Source organism: Diuraphis noxia, unplaced genomic scaffold (assembly GCF_037042655.1).
Source record: "Diuraphis noxia isolate RWA-SAM2 unplaced genomic scaffold, SU_Dnox_SAM2 contig0004, whole genome shotgun sequence".
Classification (NCBI taxonomy): Eukaryota; Metazoa; Arthropoda; class Insecta; order Hemiptera; family Aphididae; genus Diuraphis; species Diuraphis noxia.
In genome coordinates, this window is record NW_028301714.1 from 50,629,376 (window position 1) to 50,652,983 (window position 23,608).

At 30.1% G+C, this 23,608-nt stretch overlaps 1 protein-coding gene and 1 long non-coding RNA gene across 7 annotated transcripts in view; one reads left to right on the forward strand and one right to left on the reverse strand.

Annotated features, from left to right (window-relative positions):
- The window catches only part of LOC107167126 (uncharacterized), a 25,448-nt gene extending 19,970 nt beyond the window's left edge, over positions 1–5,478 (reverse strand). Inside the window, exons 1-2 of one of the 2 annotated variants that reach the window (XR_016191510.1) lie at positions 4,865–5,444; positions 4,600–4,760 (exon numbers count right to left, since the gene is read on the reverse strand). This is a non-coding gene — a long non-coding RNA (uncharacterized LOC107167126). Of the gene's footprint in view, positions 1–3,740; positions 4,761–4,864 lie in introns of those variants that run through there. The other variant, XR_016191509.1, reaches the window with a different exon arrangement.
- LOC107167134 (uncharacterized) overlaps positions 1–23,007 on the forward strand; it is a 26,906-nt gene extending 3,899 nt beyond the window's left edge. For 2 of the 5 annotated variants that reach the window (XM_015516041.2, XM_015516040.2), the window contains exons 2-4: positions 11,249–11,394; positions 15,335–16,099; positions 21,454–23,007. In XM_015516041.2, the coding sequence (XP_015371527.1) occupies positions 11,267–11,394; positions 15,335–16,099; positions 21,454–22,048 (1,488 nt within the window). In that variant the 5' untranslated portion in view covers positions 11,249–11,266 and the 3' untranslated portion in view covers positions 22,049–23,007. Of the gene's footprint in view, positions 1–5,694; positions 6,234–11,248; positions 11,395–15,334; positions 16,100–21,453 lie in introns of those variants that run through there. The other 3 variants (XM_015516042.2, XM_089226416.1, XM_015516043.2) reach the window with 3 other exon arrangements.
- Positions 23,008–23,608: the final 601 nt, after the last annotated feature.

The window sequence follows — 23,608 nt, forward strand, 5'->3', positions numbered from 1 at the left end:
CGCATCGTTAATTGAGAGAAAGAGTGAGATGGCTAATATTATCGGTCAACATGTATCGTGAAAGTTTTTAGCTCTGGAATCAACTGCTAGAGTTTTATGTTTTTCTGTTTCTTAACAACGCGTATTTATGTAATTGATATCTTAGCTATAAATTAGATTATAACAATATTTTAAGTGTGACATTTTAAAATAAGTCAAGGTTGTAGTTAATGAAAAAAATTAAATAAATAATTTAGTGTAAACAATGAGATGTTTAAATAGTACCTATACAAAAAGAACGTTGAAAAAAATCTATCATAAACGATCTATAAAAACAATAAAGATAGTTTTTATTTCTTGTCATTTATCTCAATAATGTTTCTGGATTACTTATACTGTCCTTGGTCTACTCTTAACGCTCGGTTGGATGTCAAATATTCACCTCAAGGATAATACATCGGATTGGAAACTATTCAATCTATTACACCCTATGTAGCGAGTCTTAGAGGATGTAGAATGTAGATACACAAAACAGATTAAGATCGAAATATGGAATATAAGAGGTTAGGTTCAGGTTGGAAATATAAGAGGGAATCGCATCCAATTGCTTTTTTCGGTGCATATCATTATCGAAACGTATTACCTCCCTTTACGCGAACGTAATTGGGGTTGTTCACAATTTCCATAGGAAGTTTATGTTAATCGTCAAAAAGGTCCAGTGGATATTGTTTTAGGTACCTACCTACTTACATGAAAATAAGTGACTGTAATAAAGAGCTTATGTAGTGAACGATTTGTATGTTAACTATTACGATTAAATCGTTCTGTATATATAGTATTAGGTATTAGTGTATTATAACATGTAGCCTATATAGTTATATGGTTATATACTTATATCTAATATATATTATGATGTAGGCTATAACTGGTACCAACACTTATTATGCGAGGGAATACTACATTTATCACATCGCGAATATTAACATTAAAGTTTTAAAAAAATATATAATTTGTGTAAATTGTATCGCAAAACCCGTGTGTGGGATTCACTATAGTGGGATGCAAATGGGCACCTTTGCCGCAAGTCATCCTTGAACTTCACTTGTATTAATACACACACGCAAAGACAGCAACTATTATAATATACATTTTAATACACCTATATATATATATATATATATATATATATATATATATATATATCAATTATTTATATATATATACACTCAGCATTCGCGGATTATATGCATGCGCACTGCACGCAATCAAGGTGATCTATACACGGCAATGATGATCAATATTCACTGTTATAGTATCATCAGTTTGTGTATTTTATTTTGATTGATATGATATCGTAAACATTTTTTTAAATTGTATTATTTTATATTTAATTATTACTAAGCATAATATAAGTACATACATATTATCATCAATGCCGTTAATAAATTACGAACGTGTGTAGATCACGCGAAATGTTCGTGCCACGCTTTAATAATGATCTTCGAACGATCGGAGAATAGCCGCTACTTGCAGCTGCCGACAGTTTTATTTGTTTGCGAGTGCCGGAAACGATGATCTAGGGTAATCACTAGCGTTCCGCTGCTAACCGGAGTTAACCTTAAGTTAACGAACGATTTCATTTTAATTATGCTTTAACTACTTACTAATATAATTGATCAGGTTTTAACTCGTTGTAGACCGAGATGTAGATTGTAAACGGAAAAATGAACAATTAAAAAAATAATAATTTATGGTAGCTTTTAATTGTAAAGTAATATAGTATGATGCCTTTTTTATTGCCTTTTTACGTAACAAATATTATAATTATTTTTTGTGTATCGTACCTTCAAAATAAAACTTAGATAAATTTGATTATTTTGTAAGAAAAAAAATTGTTTAATCTTTACCCTCACATAAGACTATTAAAGATTGTAGACCTAATCATACGATTTTTAGTTGCAATCTAGTGTTTATCTAATGGCATATTATGTTACAAGAGAAAACATTCTTTACGTATTAGGTCATATAACAAACATGTATTAGCTATTGTTTTTAAATTGTTTTCGGAGTATACGCAGCTTTGTAATAATAGTCCAAACTACTTGCCAGTATACTTTTTAGTTAGTGACAAAATATTAAAATCATAGTATTTTAATATTGCACGATTTTATTTAAAGACAAAGTACCTATATATATATACATATATTATTGATTCATATTTTTTAACAGCGCTGTTCTGTATATCCAAGTATATATTTTATTATTACACTACCTAACAAAATTCCATATAAGAATGACATATACGACAAAATTGGTCAAAGCTATATAAATATAATATACTAGAGTCTAGAGGCAATAGAAAGTATACCATCGTTAGGTAGGTATAGAATAAAAATATGATCAACGTTTAAAAGTTTCATAAAGAAAATAAAACTACTCAGAGCACTTGGCCACTGAAAACTCAAAAATTGTTTAATTATTTACATAAGGAATTAAGAAATTCTTAAAATGAATAATATAGAGTATACGAGAACATAATTTTGAAGTCACAATCGTGTCGAAATTCACAGTTATGAATTCGTTCGTTGTCTTTGAATATACGTTGTATACGTTATATCTAATACGAATCATGATCGGTGTTATTACGAATATATATCTTATATAATTTCATAATATTTTATCAACATAATATTTCAAATAAAATGTATTTTTAGAATATTATAAATATAAGTACATTTAGATAGATATTACTATAAGGACGCTCACTTGGAGCATTATTTGTTTTACTTGGATAATATCATAAAAGAGATATAATTAATTCAATATTTCGAGCACAGCATCGTCAAAAACGCAAAGTAATAATTTAAACTTGGGATGAAATATTTTCACACATTTTTTTATTATATTATTATTATACTCTCACCAGCTTTATGTTATATGCCAAATGATAATTATTTTAACGTGTCTGTTAATATGACCATGGCTATAGAGTAGACACAGTAAGTTTCTTACGAGATTCATGGTGAAAAAAATTACATTTTTTAACCATCCTTGATTTTAATTTATGTTTCGTTTATCAAGGGCTTTTAATAATAATTAATCACGGTATCATGATTATACTGTGATTTGAGTACAAATCTAATTTGAAAATGTCACAGTATCCATCAGATATTTTCATTATCTCGCAACCCGATAAAATATGTTGGTGTTTTCGTGGGGAAATTTCACGTTTGTTAATAATTAGGTATGTGTATATTGCTGCAGCTAGCCCAGCTAGGGATGTAGGGTGGATTGAAAACAGAAACAAATATTCATCAAACGTATAATTATCATCCATCAGTGCTATATATAGTATTGGTCAATGGATATAAATAATTTTTGATAGATGTCAGCTGCTTTAAAACCTTCGGAGTGCAATGCCCTAACAAAGAAAAAAACAATCGAACTATTCTTTATTATTACAATTGAATTTTCTTTTTTTATCAGAGTTTTTAAATACTCGATGTCCGATAAAAAAAAAATGTTCCACGCATTTATAATACATATACTATATGATATATATATATATATATATATATATATATGATCTATTTATGATATTTAAATATTCTATATACATTTAAAGCTATCAACATTTCTTCGAGTGACCAGGTTTCTTAGAAAAATATATCATAGACTAAAATATTGCGTATTTTGCCAATAGCGGGTAGAAGCGTGATTGCCGATTTACAGGTTTTGAAAGAATGAAAATTTCAATTAAATTATATATATATATTTTTTTTTATTGATTTTAGGTATACCAACATTAACATCGGCAGCTGCGGCTATTAGTTATTGTATCAATTACAATCTTTTACTAATGCATAAAGTTTCTTAAATTATGTTATTTAAATTAAATTGTACAATTTAGATGTTAAATCATAATATTATGTAATATGTATGTTTTATATGTATACATATTTATATTAATGTATACACATTTGATATCTGAACGCACTAACCCGTTGTCTGCGTGTTAACGATGATAAAAGGAATGATTGTACTATTTGTACATACGCATAATAACATCATAAATTCATAACAATCATAATTTATCATGACGTGTGGGGTATTAAACATCTTAATTTGCAAACAAATATTACAGAATTGTATACAGTTCATTGAACATATTGTCATGACTTTGGTTAAAATCAGTATAAGAAAAAAATGTTTTTTTTTTAACCACATAATATAGTTGTTAATATTATATTATATTGTGATATTAATTTTAATTATAATTATATTTATCCATATACCTATATTTTAATGATATACTGATATATATAATATAAACATAATACCTAATATATTATAATAATTATGATTGTAAATCATAACGATTGATGTGGCGATGCGGTAATCCTTTACCGTCGAAGTTAAACACGGAAATTATACTTCATATGTCATATCACTATATCAGTACTCACGAGTCAGATAAAGCGTATAAAAAGCGTATATTGCACGAGTAATATAATTTTTGAAAACTTTACAAGCATTTTTTTTATTTAACTCATAATATTATATTAATATTATATGATACTATATTAAGTGTACATAATATCATAATCATGTCGAACATACCGCTATCGACGTTATCAATGTTATTAAACGTTTTTTCTTTTTTTCATTTTCATCGTACAATATTGTAATATGTGCATAGCATTTTTCGATATTATCAGCTCAAACGTTAGTATAATTGCACCTTTATTCTCAGACGTTGACCGTTGGTGACCGAAGATACACTATAATAATTAATAATAATTTAAATATATTAATCATCACTACGCAGTATTGTGTGTATTATTTTAATAGTTTAATATTCGTTTTAAAAACATTCAGGTCTTACCTCAGCCGAAGAGTCAAAAAAATTATCTAATATGTACAAGTCAAAAAGAATTCGAAGATAGAACTAAAAACGCTAGTTTTTACTCACGCGGGTATGAGCGGCGCACTCAAAACTATTAAACTCGAACAGAATATCATATCATTTAATAACATTATTAAGTGTATGTCACATCAGCATGTGTTGTCTCCGTCGTACAACTACGTAGCATACCAAATTTTAGGCTCAGTAAATCACGATTATCTCCTTTAGTTTAAAATTTAGAGTGAATTGAACTATTATAATAATTAAAGGCAAGATTATTATCTAGGGCATCTCATGGGATTTTTATTATATTTTAATTTTAAAGCGAGTTATGAATATTTTAAAATTGTTAATTGTTCGTATATCTAAAAATACTCATTAATCGATTTAAAATTATGATATAATAAAAATATAAAAAGCCCAAGAGATGCCCTAGATAATAATCTTGCCTTTAATTTTGATAATAGGTCAATTCACTCTAAATTTTAAACTAACGGAGATCTACTGAGCGTAAAATTTGGTATGCTATGCACTTGAACAACGGAGACAACACTTGCGGGCGTGGCGTCCTCTTAAGGTACATTATGCGTCTATAAAATATACCTGTGTTTGTTCAAGCCATGTTTATGATAAAAATTGTTATCTTTACCACTCGCACGTTTTGTTTGTTATGCGATAAGGTTTTGGGGTGGTGGGGAGAAAGATAAACGGCCGGGTGGAGGGAAAACATTTAGAAACGTTGTCGTCGCTTGTCGCTTGTCTTTTCTCATAAGCCACAATTTGTCATCTGTAAGTGTTTTGGAATCATCGTCGCCGCACCGCCGACGAATCGTGTTCAGTGTTCACGCGTGTGGTCGTAAATAATAATATAATAATGATAATATTTTAGCGTCGGTGGTGGGTGCAACGAGTGGCCGTTACTCGCGTACTCGAAAAATAATATTTTATTTGTGATTGGAGTGAATCCTATTATCAGAGTACAACGCCACCGCGCCGTGAGTGCAATCGAAAACTGTTTAAGAATAATTCCGCCGCTATGGCGAGCATTCGCACAGATTTCTTGCGTTACCCGACCATTCGTTTGTTTTGGACAAAGAGACCTCATAAAATGTGCAAGGTTTCGTGAAAAATAATTTCTGTGTACAAGTTCGCTTTTTGATTCAATATATCACAATAATAGTGTGGCGTTTGTGCGCTTTATTACTCTCACGAGAACAGACTTGTTCACATCCTCAAACAGCGGACAGCTATAATATATACACACAGCCTATATTGCAAGTATTTTTCGTGTATACCATTGGATTAACCTAGTCACAATATAGTTGCTTATTCGTTCTACTAATTTCCTGTAAGTTTTAAACTTCAATATATTATTTTGTAATATGTTTATTTATGATGGTTTCATACTGTTATCACACTTAATTTGTTTATAAAGTTGTCCAATGTAACCGCAATAGTTATAATAATAATTGTAGGTAGCAGTATATTAATGTCACGCGATTGTTGTTAATACTTTAACGCTTCAAGATTCTGACAATATTCGTCACGTTATTATCATATAATATTGATAATTTTTGATTGAATGCTTTTTTTTAGTTAATTTTTTCTTGATGTTAATACATTACTGTAATTTAAAATTGTACTCAGAACACATATACTTATTATGCCAACAGGTATAGATTGTATATTTTCAAATAAAGAAAAGAAAAAAAAATTGTTTTCTTTGGAGATGACTGTGATTACAAAAATTATAAATGTATACTAAGTAATACATGTATTATAAGTACTGAGTATAATATACAATCATTGAAACATACAATTGTATGTACCGTATTTAATGTACAACGGTGTATGAAAATGGAATATTCTAATCAAAATTTAACGTATTTATTTATAAGAAGGTAAAATATAATTATCAATTCATCTTAAAATAAAATAATTTTAGTCTTACAAATGATTTATAATTGTTTTTGAATTCTGAACTTACTAATCCATTGTAGACATTTAACATTTAATTTAATATAATATATTATTATTAAAAATTATTTTTCTGATGGTAAAGTAATCTCTTCTATTCAATTAATCAAATAAATATTAGCTGAATTATGATCAAACTATGATCTTGCGTTATGCCGGTCAGAGTTTGAATTGTACTTTTATCTCTGTGGTTTTCAATAAATACTATCACGTTTTAAAATTATGTTAGATTAACAAAAATCGGTATCACAGTTTTATATTATTCTTAACGGATGTTTATAAATTTTATTTTGGGCAAAGGTACATATAATGTGTAGATAACTTTCAAATCAAGTATTTAACATTGATTTTATTTACAGGACGAACGATAGGTATTAATTTGAGTCAAAATTCCAAGTTCTAATTAAATATTATAACTGTAACCATCTATTTTCTAAACAATAATAGACCATCGCCAGTTTGTTTTATGATGGAATGCAATTATTATATATATTTCTAAATAGTTAGATACAATAGAAAGTAGAATACTATAGAATTTTTTAATAATTTTAAATGGAAATAAATGAACCATGCACATATATCACGTGAAATATTCAATAGTTTATAGTTAGCATGTAGGTGTATTAATCATTTCTATATGCAACTGCGCGTGACCCATACGAATAACGTTCATTACAAGTTCTTTATTTCGTTGATAGACGGGTTTTAATATATTAATATTATTTATTTACTTATTTAATCTATATTCTATAAAGAATTATGTTTCGACATTCAGACTCGTCGCACGTGTCGTATTCCTTTAAACACACCAATATTGCCGCTCATCGTGCCACGACCTTTTCTCGATCTCAATTAGAGTAACTATAGTTAGTTTACATACACCATACACGTGCATGCATACAAGAAGTATAGAATATAGAATATAATATATTAAATATTACGTATAAATCTAAAGGTCCACGCGTTTGAATAATACACAAATTGACGTAAGTAGGTATTTGGTACATGGGTATTTTACATGTACGTTATTATACCAAATATGTGCCAAACTGTAAAACCACGTTTATACTATATTATAACATTTTTCCTCTGTAACTCCAAACCGGTTCACAATGCGCTCATCTTGCCGGTTTGTCTAAAAATTCGTATTAATCAGAAAAGCCTATAAATTATAGACACAATAGATTTTCTATAATCTATTTTTCTTTTATTATTATATATTTTATTTTGCACTAATAATTACTATTTCAAGACTTAATGCACATCTATACGATGAACAATATACTATTATTTATATAATATTGTTTTAATATGCTTATAAGGGCACTCGGATTACAAGATAACTCGTCTTTGATACATAGTATCCATATTATGATAATGAATGATATGTTGAACGACGTTCACACGACGTATGTGATTATATTATTATGATATTTTTACATTAGATTACCAACTTACCATCTATTCAAGAATTCAAGATAGTATCTAAACCGAACGCACCGACCGTAAGTCGGTTTGCATACACGCGACGCCTTGCAATAAACTTGTTGTTACCATATATTATACACGTGATATTTATATAGCTGACTAGCATAATACATTAATACTAATTAATAATATTATTACTACTATTCAAATAGCGAATTAACCAAATACCAGATAATTTATAATTCTGTTTATTTATTTAATTTGTTTTTAGTATAGGTATTTCAATGTTTTAAAGATAATATTTTAGCGATCGCAAGTCGCATTAATAAGTATTAAACGTTATTAGTTATTACTTAAAGTCTATACACAGTATAAAGTAGAATAGTCATATAGAACACTTTTTTTCTAATAAATGCACAAAAGTTATTTTTTATTTAACATTCAAAAAACTAAACACGCATTTTCCACTTGATTCATGTGTTTAATTAAATCTTTTTGAATGCACGAGTCGAGTTTTATTATTAGTTTTTCGTTATTTCTACGACTTCGTGAAAATCTTTTCACATGGCTTCGTAGTTCGTATGCAGCCATCATTATAAAAATTATTTTTATATACTGACCTACGGTCACTGCAACCATTGATTTTTCATTTTAAATAAATATTTCTAAAAATAGTCTCAATTTCTTCACAACGTCAAGCCAAACTCTTCGTTAAAAAATGTTTTACCGCTATATTTTTCTATTTTGTGTAGATATACTTTTCTCTTGCGTATATTATTATTATTAGGCATGACTAAGAAATACTTATAAATAGTAGTTTTAAGCATTATCTTAGGTTAGTATAACATTCGTCTTTAAAATAAGTTGAATATAATATTATTAAGATATTATTTGTCAAGTATAGATTGCGTAGGAAATTAAAATAATTATTGTTTATTAATTAAATGTGATTAAAAGTGGACAAATATAATAGAATCTATTGTTTTAATATTATTGAAGCTGTTATGAGTATTCGTTTTATTTTTATATTTCTGAATTTTAAAATGTATTAAACCTAATTTGTAACCCAGCTTGTCTTTTTGGTACTGTAGTAAAAAATTATTTGATACAACTTATTTTTACATTCATAAAATATTAAAATGTATTAAGGTGTGATATTAAATATTATTATTTATTAATATAGACAAACTTTTAGAAAACTGACGTGATGATGAGTGACAGTTAAAATTAAAATTACCATAAATATTCATATAGGATATAAGTGTAAGATACATATGAACATAAATTTATGTTAACATTAAACATAGTCATTGATTTTAATATGTTTTGACATAGGTAGTAAGTAAACATACTGAACATTACATTTTTCCGGTTAACAAATTATTATATCTCACTCTTATTTGGCGTGCTATAATATTATTATTTATTATAGGAAGTCCGTAATAGAATAGATTTCATTGACTGTTGCTTAATGCAATTACTACAGAATAATTTAAAAAATGCATATTTAAAAATAAATTAGAAACTGTGTGCATTATATATTTAAATAATGTGTAGGTACTCTTATACCTATATATATGCATCGAAAGCAAAAACAAAATTTAATTCTTTCCAGTTTTAGTAGTTTAATATATCACATTTTGCATCTATCAGTTTCCAATAAATAATGTTATATTATTTTCCATGTATAAAATTCTTCTATAACTTTTAATGCCCAACTATTCTAGTATTTAAACTCTAATACGATATAATATAGTGAACATGTATTTAGCCGATATAATGAAGTGTGAGTGTATATGTTTATAGAAACTGTAATACAAATTACAATATTAATAATTCATTATTAATACCGTCGATGGGTTAAGGTTCAAGTATTAAAAAATTATAATACAATCACGTATCCGATAAACAATAGTTCTTATTATTTTTAATATTAATTTTTGCAAAATTACTTTAAATTTAATTATGAATAGGTTTATTGTCTCTATAAAATTTAGAAAATATATCTTATTTAATTTATTAAAAATCCACACTGTTTTTTACAGTAGTAGCCAAGCGTACAAAATCAAATTTATTTAATCTTATAGTATAGGTATCTTTATACTATCAATATTATTCTATACAAGATATAAAATTAAAATAAATGTACTCATAGAAAACTACAAAATGTATAAAAAATACGGAAGTTTTTTTTTATTATTTGGTACAGAAGGTTGTATCAAACGTATTATTATAAATAATTACTTACGAAAATGTATTTAGTATGTTGCCTAATGAGTTATAACATCATAAAATAGATGATTATATCTATTATAAAATATGTAAAACACTCAATGGGCATTCGAATGTCTTTGATTTGCGATTTTTGAACCTAATCATGTAATTTCCCTATACGTCCAACAGGGAAATTTTCTGTAACATAAACGCAAATTCGTTTGAATTTTAAACACAAAGTGCATATGTCAACATAATACATACTTTCGTAAGCTCAATGCCTGATAACGAGAGCATACATACTCAGTTTATATTATATTATACCTAAATTTATACTTAACTTATTATTACTTTATTTATTTCTTATTTTCATAATATAATATGCACACATGTGTGTCGTATATTTATATATATAATACAATGTTGGAGTGTCTATTAATTGATTTCGACCAATCTTCATGGATACCGTAAACTATTTATAATATGCATCATATTATACTTACCTATTATAGGTACTATTATAATATCAAATATGTACGATTATTATTGTTGTTTATTAGCGTTGTGTGATGTAAACTAATATTGTGCATTACGATAATAACATAATAATATAATATGCATATTTTGTTGTAATTGTCATTGGTGATCGTTGAAACGCTATTATAGGACCCCCTTCCCGCGAAAATGTATCCCTGAAACATGTGCCAAAACGTTCATTAGACCTTTCTTGTTATTATTTTACAGAAGGATCTCAGCAGCCGAATGGCCCTAATGCTAGTCGGCTTGTTGAAAGTCTTCTCGGCACTCGTTTTGATCGTGTCCACATCGAGCAATTCGTTGCTACTGCTAGTGTTCTACCGCCGACCTGGTCTACGCACCCTATCAAACAGGTGAGTTCATATTAATTTTAATATAAAATCAAGATTAAAACTTAACTAGTATAGGTATGTTTTAATCGAATTTTTGATCGATAAATTATTATAAACCGTTCAGTCTATTTACTTTACAATGCATTACGAGAGTAAATCAAATAAAACCCTTTATGTACGTTTTTACATCATATATATACATTTTTATATATCTACCAATATCGTATACGAACAATATTTCTAATTTCCTTTGAAACATATATTCATTGTGTTCTGTTATAAGTATAATGATTTTAAAATTCAAATGTATTGTTATATTATCGGTAAAATTTTTTATATTCTAAACAATTTTACTCTAGGAAATTAATTTAAATATTCTCAGAAAAAAAAAAACCTTATGAATATATTTAATGAACACATTATATACCTCTTCGATTTTGATGAGGTTAGAGTACCTTTTTATAAGTATGTATACATTTTATATTTAAACATAGGTATAATTTTACGATGAGTTTTTATTTGCCTGTACTCATAGATTTTATAGCCAAATAAATTCTCAATTACTTTTTTAAAATCCTATTAAAAAGTATTTATTCAATTTGTAATTGATGCATTTTGTACCTACTATATAACTGTACTTTTGTGGGGTTCCAGTAAATTAGTCATTATATAATTGATAAATGATGCGATTTTAATGTATATATATAATTTTATATAAATACTGTATAATATAATATAAACTCATCAAAATTGTAATTGTGCCAAAGACCCAGATAATACTTAGTTGGTCTATTAAAAATTTTGGAAAAAGCTGAGTATTGTGCCAAAATAATTTTGTTAGAGTATATGTATAATAATATATGCGCGATTTATATATCACATATACCGACTGTAGTCTATCAGTGTTGATATTATATCAACCGGTAAATAAATATTTAGGTTATTGAAAAAAATGTACTTTTTACAAGTATGCCATGTATTCAAGTCAAACCTACGCACTTACGTTACTTCGTTATTATTACTTGTTCATAGAATAGGGTAAGTCTATAATTAAGAGTAAAATCACTCGATACAAAATAATATGTTTATTTCGGAGCATGTTTACCTACACACTTCTCCTAAACTGTTTGTTATGATACAAATAATACATTTTCAATGTTAACGTTCCAAGGTAACGTAAGCCATTTGGTTATCGAATTTCTCGAGAGGTTTACTGTTGTACAAGGGCAATTATATGTAACCATGTATATTATATAGATATTCATTTTGAAGTATAAAATAAAAAATATTGCGCTGAACAAACAAATCGCGAACAGGGTCAAAACCGACCAACCGTGAGAGCGGACGCAGTGGCAACGAACGTTTAGATGAGTACCTACACCAACTTATTTCTGTTCGATAATTAAAGTTTATTATACAAATGTTTTATCTAATGACTAGTTTTATTTTTATTTACAACAAACGTCCAACTCGTTTCTTTATGTTCTTTACGGTATAGACTATTAGGTGCCTACCTAGTACCTACATACTGTTATGCTATAGGTACTTGGCAAATGTATCATAATAAACACTGTTCATTATGCAATTTTAATTTTAGTTCTGGGGTGTGAAAAATAATTCATGAACAAATATTTAGATTATAGTTTATTTCATGAATCTGGAAAAGCATTAATCTTTTCATATTTTTACGTTCGGTGAAGTTTTTGAGAAATTAATTTCTTTACCTAGTATAGGTACCTATTATATATTTCACTGACATAATTACATACCTATATTTGTCCCAATCTATCTATAATATAATTTATAGCATACATGTGTAATCGCATATGGTTTTTTCACAGTGCATAATTTTGTTTTGTTTTCCAATAAATTAGATCCCACTTTATTAGCGTACGTATAGTTTGATAGCCAATATACAGTTTTTATACTAACGGCAATCACGGTTTACATTTATTTTGGCAATATATCAAGGGTTTATAAGTATTAAAAAAATTATGAGTATTCTGCGTGTAGAATAAAAATCATATAATAAACTATAATTATATTATATAACGGGTAGGTAATATAATATTCTTTTATCCTTGTCCACACAAAAGTACAAAATCCATTTGCATTTTAATTTCAACTTTTTGGAAAACGTTTTTTTTAAATTTTTGTTTTTTAGGTATGGAATTTCTTGAAATATTGTTGATATCGTGACCACATCACGTGCATTACATTAATACTTACTTTATGGAATTATTTCAGACGATTATACATTATTATATAAGTTGGATCTAATCCATTTGGCATCTATATTATGATTCAAATGCGATTTTTTTTTTACTGTTCACGATATTTTTAGATAAAATACTCATCAGTATTTAGTGTGTTCGGCTGAACTCTTTTTTATTTTTATTTCGTACTATAATAGTGATAAAGTCAAAATTATCTGCGTGATCGTTAGTATATTTGAAATTGATAATTATTAAAAATAGTTAATTCATTGGTGTATTAGATGTATTGATTGTATGATAAATTAGGCACACGTTGCAGTGTGTTATTACTTTGATTGATTTCTTAAAACAAATTTGATATAATCGAATAGCTAAAACCTAAGAACATATTATTAAATCTCAAGTGACATTCATATCCAACGTAAATGTATCTATTATGTTTATGTAAACAATAGCTGTTTGTTTTCCTGTAATGTTTTGTTTGTTAAGGCTTAACTTAACTTAACTCTATTAACATAATTATTCATTAATGATGATATTACATATTCTATCGAAAACGGCGTTGGATAGTATTTAACATATGGTATAATTGAATAAGACCATTTAAGTAAACTCTCGTTTTTGAGTATAAACAGTGTGATATAATTTTCACCTGCTTAGTACGTTTATGTCTTCCGTATAATAATTTATTATGCAGCTAAAAAACTATGTGCTCCGATTTCACGTTTTCTTTTCTACAATTCTGCTGTGATGTTTAATTAATTGATATACATTTCTCGTATAACATTCAATTGTTTTGAAGTTATACGCGTAGCTGAAATACGGTTCGAAAATATTTCGCATTGTGAGTTTTGAACCATATTTTTACAATACAATATAATATTACTCATTTTTATGTTTATAGGTGTATGTATATATATTGCATTGTAAAAGTACATAAAATAAACGTGAACTTATCTATATCAGACTGTTTATTGTAATTTAATATATGCGTGGAGTAGACGATATATGCATAAACCGCTTGTATATTAATATTGCGTTTATATATAAATATTATTGTTGAGTCGCTGTTTATTTTTCAGTACCTATAGGCTATAATCCCTTTATATTGATGCGACCTAAAAGCAGATTGCAATTATAATCATTAATACGACAATATGGTTATAGTTATTCATAGATTCGAGTAATAACTAATAATTCGTAATAAATACTCGTTTAAATTATGCAAACGTAATAATATCAATATTTTACCAACTAACAGCTCAATCATAAGTGCATGTGTGTATACTCTCCCAAACTGAAGATACAGTTAAACAGTTTAATTTTAGTTAAATATACTAGTGAGATTTTAATCTTTAAAGTATTGCCAGTAAATTTACCCACCCCCCCCTCCCGAGACTAAATTAGAAATTATTCAAAAGTATAGTTATATCCATATAGTTCATTGACTGTTATTATAGTTCAAAATTATATAATGAAACTAAATTCCTTCAAAAAATTAAATCCTAAGTCGTACACCGCCGAGATTCTTATAAAGAGTATTTAGGTATATAACGGGATTAAGACAATACTCTGATGAGTATAAATAGAAAATTATTTATTTTTTTAGGATAAGGTGGTACCTAATACATTTTTTTTTTTAAATCAAACTAGTTAGTGCGTATTAAATGTCAATGTGGATATACGTGTATGTGTTATTTATATAATATTATTGTATTAACGTGGACGTATCTTTTTTTCTTCAGATTCGTGATGAATTTGTTGGTGACGAATTTGGCGAGCAGTTGGATACTGGTGCCGTTAACATTTTGGGAAAGCGGCCCATTCAGTGGCTGGGCACCGCCACTTCCGGCGGCTGTGTGGCATGGGCTAACCGGGGCTGTGTATACGCAGTCCGTGCTGTCCGTGATGACTGTGGCCGTTGATCAGTACTACGCGGTCACCGACCCACTGCGGTATCACGTGACGGTGAACGCGGCAAGCTGCGCGGTGGCCGTGGCGCTTACGTGGTGCCTGTCTGCCGTGGCCGGCGCCCTGTCGACTTTCCGCGAACTGTCTGTCGCGCCAGAAATGTACCGGTATGCGTTTCCCATTGCATACGTAGTACTCCTGTACGTCGTACCGTTCGTTACCGTGTGCGTGGTGTACGTGAAAATATGTACCGCTGCGCACAGAAACAGTGAACGGGCCCGACGCAACGGATCTGTGCCCGACCACTTGCAGCAGCAACAACAACCGCTTCAGCAGCAACAGCAGCAGCAACAACCGTTTCAACAACAACAACAACAGCCGCAGTACAATAATAACAACAACATCAACAACAATAACAATAACATTAACAACAACGAGTATAACATAGTTCCTACCATTCAAGAAGAGGATGACGAGACGTTAGAGTCCGCTTCCCTGCAGGCGGCGGTCTCCTACGAACCGGAGGCATCGTCCAAACCGCCTCAATCCACCCGGGCTAGTCTGAAGAGCACGTCCAGTTCCATTGTAAACCATTTGAGGTGAGCACTTATTTACCATAAAATATACAATAATAATATAGTACTTAGGTACATTAAAACTCTAGAATAGAATTATCAAAGAAATCGTATGTTCGTATGCCAATGTTGTAATTGGGACGTATCCAAGGTATTTGAACCAATAAACGCGGCCAGTTGTAACAGCGGTGTATAGTTGGAAACCTTGAAAAACTGTACGCAATTTTTCAATCGTACTATTCCGATGTAGTATACTGTATATTATATAGTGTAATAATATTATCTGTGTGATGTCGTTTTAGTCCCATGTCCTAGCGAATAGCTTTTATTTTTCGACATTTTATGTACATTATTGCTTTAATACGTGGTCGCACCGAGTTGTGTGGGCTACGACGGTACCTATGTGTACTCATCAAGCGCACCGGTAAATATCTTAAGTTGAAGAGTGAGTTATTAGACCAGCAATCGATCGTGATCGAGTCTTGAATCGACTTAGTTTCATAGCTCTAAATGACTAAATTATTCGCCACCATGTAATTTCGAAAATAATATGCATAGGCACTCATCGATAAACGCTTGTCTAAACATATGTATATAAAATCTGGTATATTTGTTTAGTTATGTTCTCGTGACAATCAATAAGTGAATAATTTGAATAAAAAAATCTAGGTTTAACTGTTTGAGTAATAATTTATTATAATAATTTTAATCGACAACTATTAGTATAATAACTTAATTAATTAAATTAGCAGTAAACGATAGGTTTGTACTGACTGAAATCACTTCAGAAATCACAAACTGCACGTAATGTTTGTAATCGATGATTATAATTTTTCGTTGTAGTTAGGTAAAGTATTAGGTATTATTATATTTTTATAAAAAGTGTATATTGTAGCATTATTTTAAATTTTTAACCCTTAAAGATTGTGGAAGTGTAGCTAAATACGCGTTTATTACTACAATTTATAAGCAGGTAGGTATAATTAAAAGTATACCGAGGTATATATTATTTACCTTTTCGTATAAAATTATCATACTTATTTCTCGCAGTCGTAATAAATGTTTTTATGCATACTAAATTATAAAAATAATTCAATTTTATAACTGTTAAATTTAAAAGACATTCGATGAATAGGAAACGGTGCTGAACGGTGTTTAAAGCAAATAATAAGGTGACATGTCGAACCAAACACCCCACATACCCACTGCACCACGCACGCTAGCATAAGTTATTATTGTATTATAATATCTATATAAAGTGAATTAAACACAGACGTAGGGCATATTATAATACAGTCCTAATAATATGATCATTAATTATAAATACTAGTATGATAATATATACTAGTATTTATAATCAATGATATGATGATGTGCAGTTATACGTGCACAAATTGTACAATACAATATTATATTATGTTGTTGTACTACACTTGTGCTTGTTATTGTACCAATATATTATTATTGTAAGGGATAATATACTCTCAATTCTAGATTATAATAATAATTATAATTATGCAATCGGCCACGATCTACTTTATTAAATCACATCTTATCTGTGAAGCCGGCGGTGGTCCTTGTCTACTAAAGCCTGTGCTTGAATGAATATCGTACATATTTAATATGTTATATACACACGAACGTGTGCCAACGTGTGTGGGTGTGGGACGTGTGTCGTGTGGTATAACACATTAAATCTGTTCGCACCACTGATCGCGTATTCGCGTGTACAAAATCTTAAATTTTGTGCAGGGTTCTCGCCGTTCTCGGACGATTGTCAGATAAGCTTTACAATTATAATAATAATAAAAATAATATTATTTTACAAATATAACAATCGTGGTTATAATACATGATATTATTATTTATTCGTATTATGCTCAGATTCTCCACACTTATAATATTATTCACGTTCGAGTGCAGTACAAATAATTATTATCCTATGCGACGTTATAAATTTATTGCAGCAATTAAAACCATGACAATTAATTATAATATTATACGGTACCTACTGCTACTGCAGTGGTATCGTTGAGAAAATTGATAAGCAATAATATTATGCAGCCGATTCTCGGTAACTTTCTACTAAAACATATCCTACAACGAATCGTCAAAATTAGTGAAAAATATTCGAAATTCTTTTTAAAATCAATTTTTTTTTCAAACCATTCCCTTGAATACACATCGAGATACTACAGAGAGAGACAGTAGACATTTAAAGGACCGTCACCCCGCAATGAAAGGGGTGGGTAATTTATTATCACTCAAGAAAGAGCGATAGTCGAACGAGGTGTGTAATATTATTTGAACGAAGCATATTGTATCCATAAACTAAGTATAAGGTCTATGATTATATCTATTTACACGCATCGTACGATATAATAATATAAAAATTAATAAGATTCAACAAAACGACGGCAATAGAAAATGTATTAATCACTTATACACCAACGATCGTCTGCACGTTATAGGGAAAGTTTTCATTAGACGTTATGCTGTTGCACTAGCGGCTGTTTTTATTTTATATACCATCTACATGTCGTGGTTTTAAGATATGTATATATTATGTGGTAGCATGTGTTATAGTATCAGGCGTTCGAATAATGATTAATAAATAAAACATAATAGATACAATAATTAATAGTATATATACTGTAGGTTTGCCTGTGAAAAACCCGCCAGAGACGATTATTATACGATCAGAAATCTCAGCGAGTGTTTTTCATGGACGTTTCGGTTTCAGAACATATTATTATATGCTTATTAGAAGATTCTATAATAGACACTTAAAATTAGACTCTACAGCAGTTCCTGCAATAGTATTATAATTTGAATGATATTGATGTCTGATGACCTATTATGCAACGTGAGAGCCATCGACCATTAGCTTATTTATTATATCTGTATTCTATATCTATTTTATCCACAAGTGTGTTGAAATGTTGTGTGTTGGTGCAAAATATAATGTACCTATAACATAATACAGTGCCACATTTTTTCATTTTAAAATTCTAACCAAAAATATATACTTCGATATTATTACTGTAGTAAATTTGGTGCAATAATCTGAAGAGTCTGAATCATTAAATTATTTATATAACTAACGCGTAGGCTTGATGAATGAGTTATCCAGCGACAACAGTTAGTAGAACAGCATTTCATCAGCAAGTTTAATTACCACATTTTGACGACAATTTGTCACTTCACATATTTTTTGGTTAGTTTGTTACTGAGAAGTCTCTTAACATAGGAAGATAAAGAAATCTTAATCTGAATATCTTAAAAAAGACGAAAGTCGATTATCTTTGCAACTCTCGATAGGAAAAATTGGTAATCATTATAATTAATATTATTAACTACATGTTACAATAATTACGAATTAGATAATTACCATTATCGTACGGGCAGTTTGCCAGTCACCGTTTGGTCGCTGGCTGCAAACCAACAACGTTATCTCTAGTCGCTCCATACGACAATGTTATTAAAGCAAAACTCGCGTGTAATTAGTTTTGAATTGTGTGCGAATACGATCGACTTATTTTTATGATATTCTTTTTATATTGAACACATTAATCCGTATACAGTACGCGACTGACGAAGAGTAATGATTTTTTCCGCCTCAAATCGTGAAATCTCATCATGATAATAATTACGCATTTCACGACTACTCGTATAAATGTAATTCTGTTTAATATACAATATTAAATCTTAATAATAGATTATTTTTCTATCATGTTATATCAATGATAATAATTTAAGAATATTTATTTTGAAACGATTTTTTTTATTTATAAATGATTTTTGAAAGTTTATTTATCGTTGACGTTTTTATTTCGAATACAAATGATATTAACCGTGTTGTGTTTATATATTATACTCTAATATAATGTATTATACACGTTTAGTTGACACATATCTTTAATTTCGAATTCGATGACTTGACAAAGGGATAGATAGAGACGTACACGTACTGTGTACCGTATACACATTAATATAAATCATATTATTTCAACTGTATTTTGATCGGTCCTGTGTCATACAAATTCAATGTTGCAGTTTACGTCGATGTATCATCTTATCGTATATAGTGATAATGCTATATTTTTTCGTTGAAATTGATCAAGTCAGTTGAACTTTCTCGCTGGAGATCTGAGCAAATAATATTTTGGACTATACTCTCTGTTCTACGGCGTTTCAGTTTATGTTCACATCGTTAGTATGTTTTAAAATTGATAAACTGCTTCTTAAGTAGGAATATTAGAAAAACCTAAGCACTTAGTTGTCTTGTTGACATTTTAACCGCGTCATATTTTTATAGTTTATCAGTAAAACCGTGACTATAAACAGAAGACGATTAGTCAGGGGCCAAAATACGTTCCACTAAAATAAATCCATACGACAATACAGTGTATTGTATATCAATACAATTATATTGTTGCATATTTAATGTTTCATAATTATTAATTATTAAGTTTCATAGATTTTATAATAATTATTATAATACTTATTAGTTATTATCCACCGTCCAATTTAGTAATTTAGGTACTCAAGGGAAACGGCAAAGTGACTATATACGCGCGTAACGGCTAAAATACGCCACTTGTGTAAGCTGTGGTAAAATTGCGTTTCGGTTCATTTTTACTTTGCATTGATCTATTTTAAACTCTATGCTTAAACTGAAAAATAAAAAACTCATGTCCTAAATACATTTGTCAAGGCTGAGGCGTTGGACGAGTAGTATCTAAATGTCGTACAGATTTCATCATAAATCGTACATATTTTAAAGGACGTATATATATATGCATTATATTTATTATTTGAACAAAAGAATCAATGACGAAACATAGTTGTTAAAAAGAGGATAGATAAAAATGTGTTAACTAAAAAGTCTCAAAACACTCTCTCTGCTGTCGAGACCTATGTGCAGCTGCACTGCGAAGATTATTGTAGATACCGAAATTAAGCCAAATTTTGAATATTTTGCTTTAAGATAGGTAGAATACGTATTATAATATTTTTATATCTGGTCGAATAGCGTCCAAACGCATCTTTCGGTAACCAACAAACGTTTTTGACGGTAAAATAAAAAAAACAATACGAGGAAACTGATATTTTTAAAATTCAAATAGGTATAATTTGGAGAATAACCTAAGAAAATTGAACATTTTTTCATATGATCTTAAACTTGAGTTTTACAAACAAAAATAATAATTTTTATAATATTGGTATACGCACATATTGTACAATAATACTTTTACCTATAATATTATTTCTATACCAAGTCCAACCGTACTAATAAATAACCTATATATCAATATATCACGGTGAAATATAACTTTATTAATCTGCAAAGTGTTGGTTTTGTGTGTTTTATACAGATACAGGATATCGAACGCGAGCATGTTCCGTTACCGGGAAGAGACGCGGGCGGCCAAGATATCCGCCCTAGTCATCGTCACGGCAGCCGCATGCTGGACGCCGTACGCGGTACTCAAGCTGTCCGTATGGCCGCCGCTGTCCGGTGGCGGAATCCCGTCGCCGGGCCCCCTGGCCGCACTCCTAGCGCTGTCCGCGCACGCCGTCATCACACCCATACTGTTTGCGCATCGAAATCGGCGTGTGCACCGCGAACTCTGCCGCATATTCTGTCGGCGGAAGCGGTGCAGCAGCTTCTACGACAACGTCCGGAACGCGACCGTCGCGTCGTCCGTGGCCGCTGGGCCTGTCAAATCGGTGGCCACAGTCGGCGGTGTCAATGTCGCTGGCCCGAAACACGTTTTCGGCCGGTGGTTCGGCGGCGGGCCGGGCGGCATCGGGTTCGGCAAGTCGGCCACCCAGCCGTCTGTCGTACCGCCATCCGCAGTCGTGCCCATCGCCGCGCACTTGCCAACCGACACCGAGATGACGCGCAGCTCGTTCTCCAGCAACGGTAGCACGGCCACGCAGACGTCGTCGGTGATTACGGTGGACTGACCGCGACGGTTCGGCGCCACCACAACGAGACGGCGCTGATTCGTCTGCATCGAAACTTCTTTTCTAGTCACCCCTATCCTTCCCCCCACCCCACCAAAAAAAAATGTCCCCCGTGGTGCTCGTCCACGTTATATTATATGTATATATTATACTTGTACACGAGCCACTCACCCATCATCATCGCCCCATGAGTATGAACATGTTTACGTCCCATCTCCAACTCACCATCCACCCCATCAACCCGAATCGCGACCCATCAACATCATACGCGATGGTCGGACGAATGTATATTGTATGTACGTGCAGCTTAGTTGTCACGCGCGACGTATATTACAATAATATACGCACGTGATTTTATTACAAACGGTTCTCAAGACTTGTTTTCCTATTATTGTGTACTTAAAACGAAATCGGTTTTTATTTAGGTATTTTATTATATTATATATATATTTATGTGTACTTCGTTTCTATATGAAAAGAAAAAATGGAGAATACCCGCAAGCGTAAATTATGATATTGTATATATTATTATTTTTTTATGTTATTAATTTGTAATTATATTATAGACATATATATATATATTACTGATTGTATGTAGTATTCGGCTAATCATTTGTGGATTGTTTTTATATTTATTATTTATCAATATATCACATCTCCCCATCAGGTTATAGAAATTCTATTGTTTTTCATACGGAACTTTTTTACACTTTTAATTGCTAACTTCAAATACGACGTATTTAAATAATATTTCGATTTGTACTTGTATTATTTTTTAATTGTTAAATGTTTCCTTTTACCAGACATCTGTTCGACCCATTTGATTGTTTAAAAAAAAAAAAAAAAAACAACTGTATATTATACATATATTATAAAGTCTGCAATAATTATTTGCTTTTGAAACTTATGTTTAGTCAATAATGCATCGCTAATATATTTAATTTCCTATTTTTTGATTACGCAAACTGTGTTGGTTTTTTTCTCCTCGACAGCAAGCGTGATACCTTGCACGTGAATTCCTACTGTACACGCTTATACATAATTATTATTATTACGTGTACAGTTTTCAATGTTTATATTTCCCTATCTGCATTATAGCGTGTTATTTATTCGCCCTACAAACTATATAGTTACTTACTTCTCTTAAGGTATAGTAATCGTACTATCGCAGCTACCATACTAGTAGGTATATACTGCTTACTAGGTAACAAGTACCTATTGTACAATGAATTATGTAGGTCGATAGTTGTTAACGTCTCGGTGACGGTGTGTACCTATGATAATATTAATTAATTTACCGAATAATATATTATATATGTATTTCCATTGATTATTATTTTTTATTCATAACAATGGTCTTATACAACTGTACATCATCGGTATCAATTCGTACAACTATATTACATTATACTCCACTAAGTGGTAGCAATATACTGCCGTGGTATTGTATTACTGCGAGAACTTAATACCAAACTATAGGTTATTATCTACATATATTGATAATGATATTAATAGATATTATGGGTTGAGTGTCATTGTGGCGACACGGTGTCTAATTCA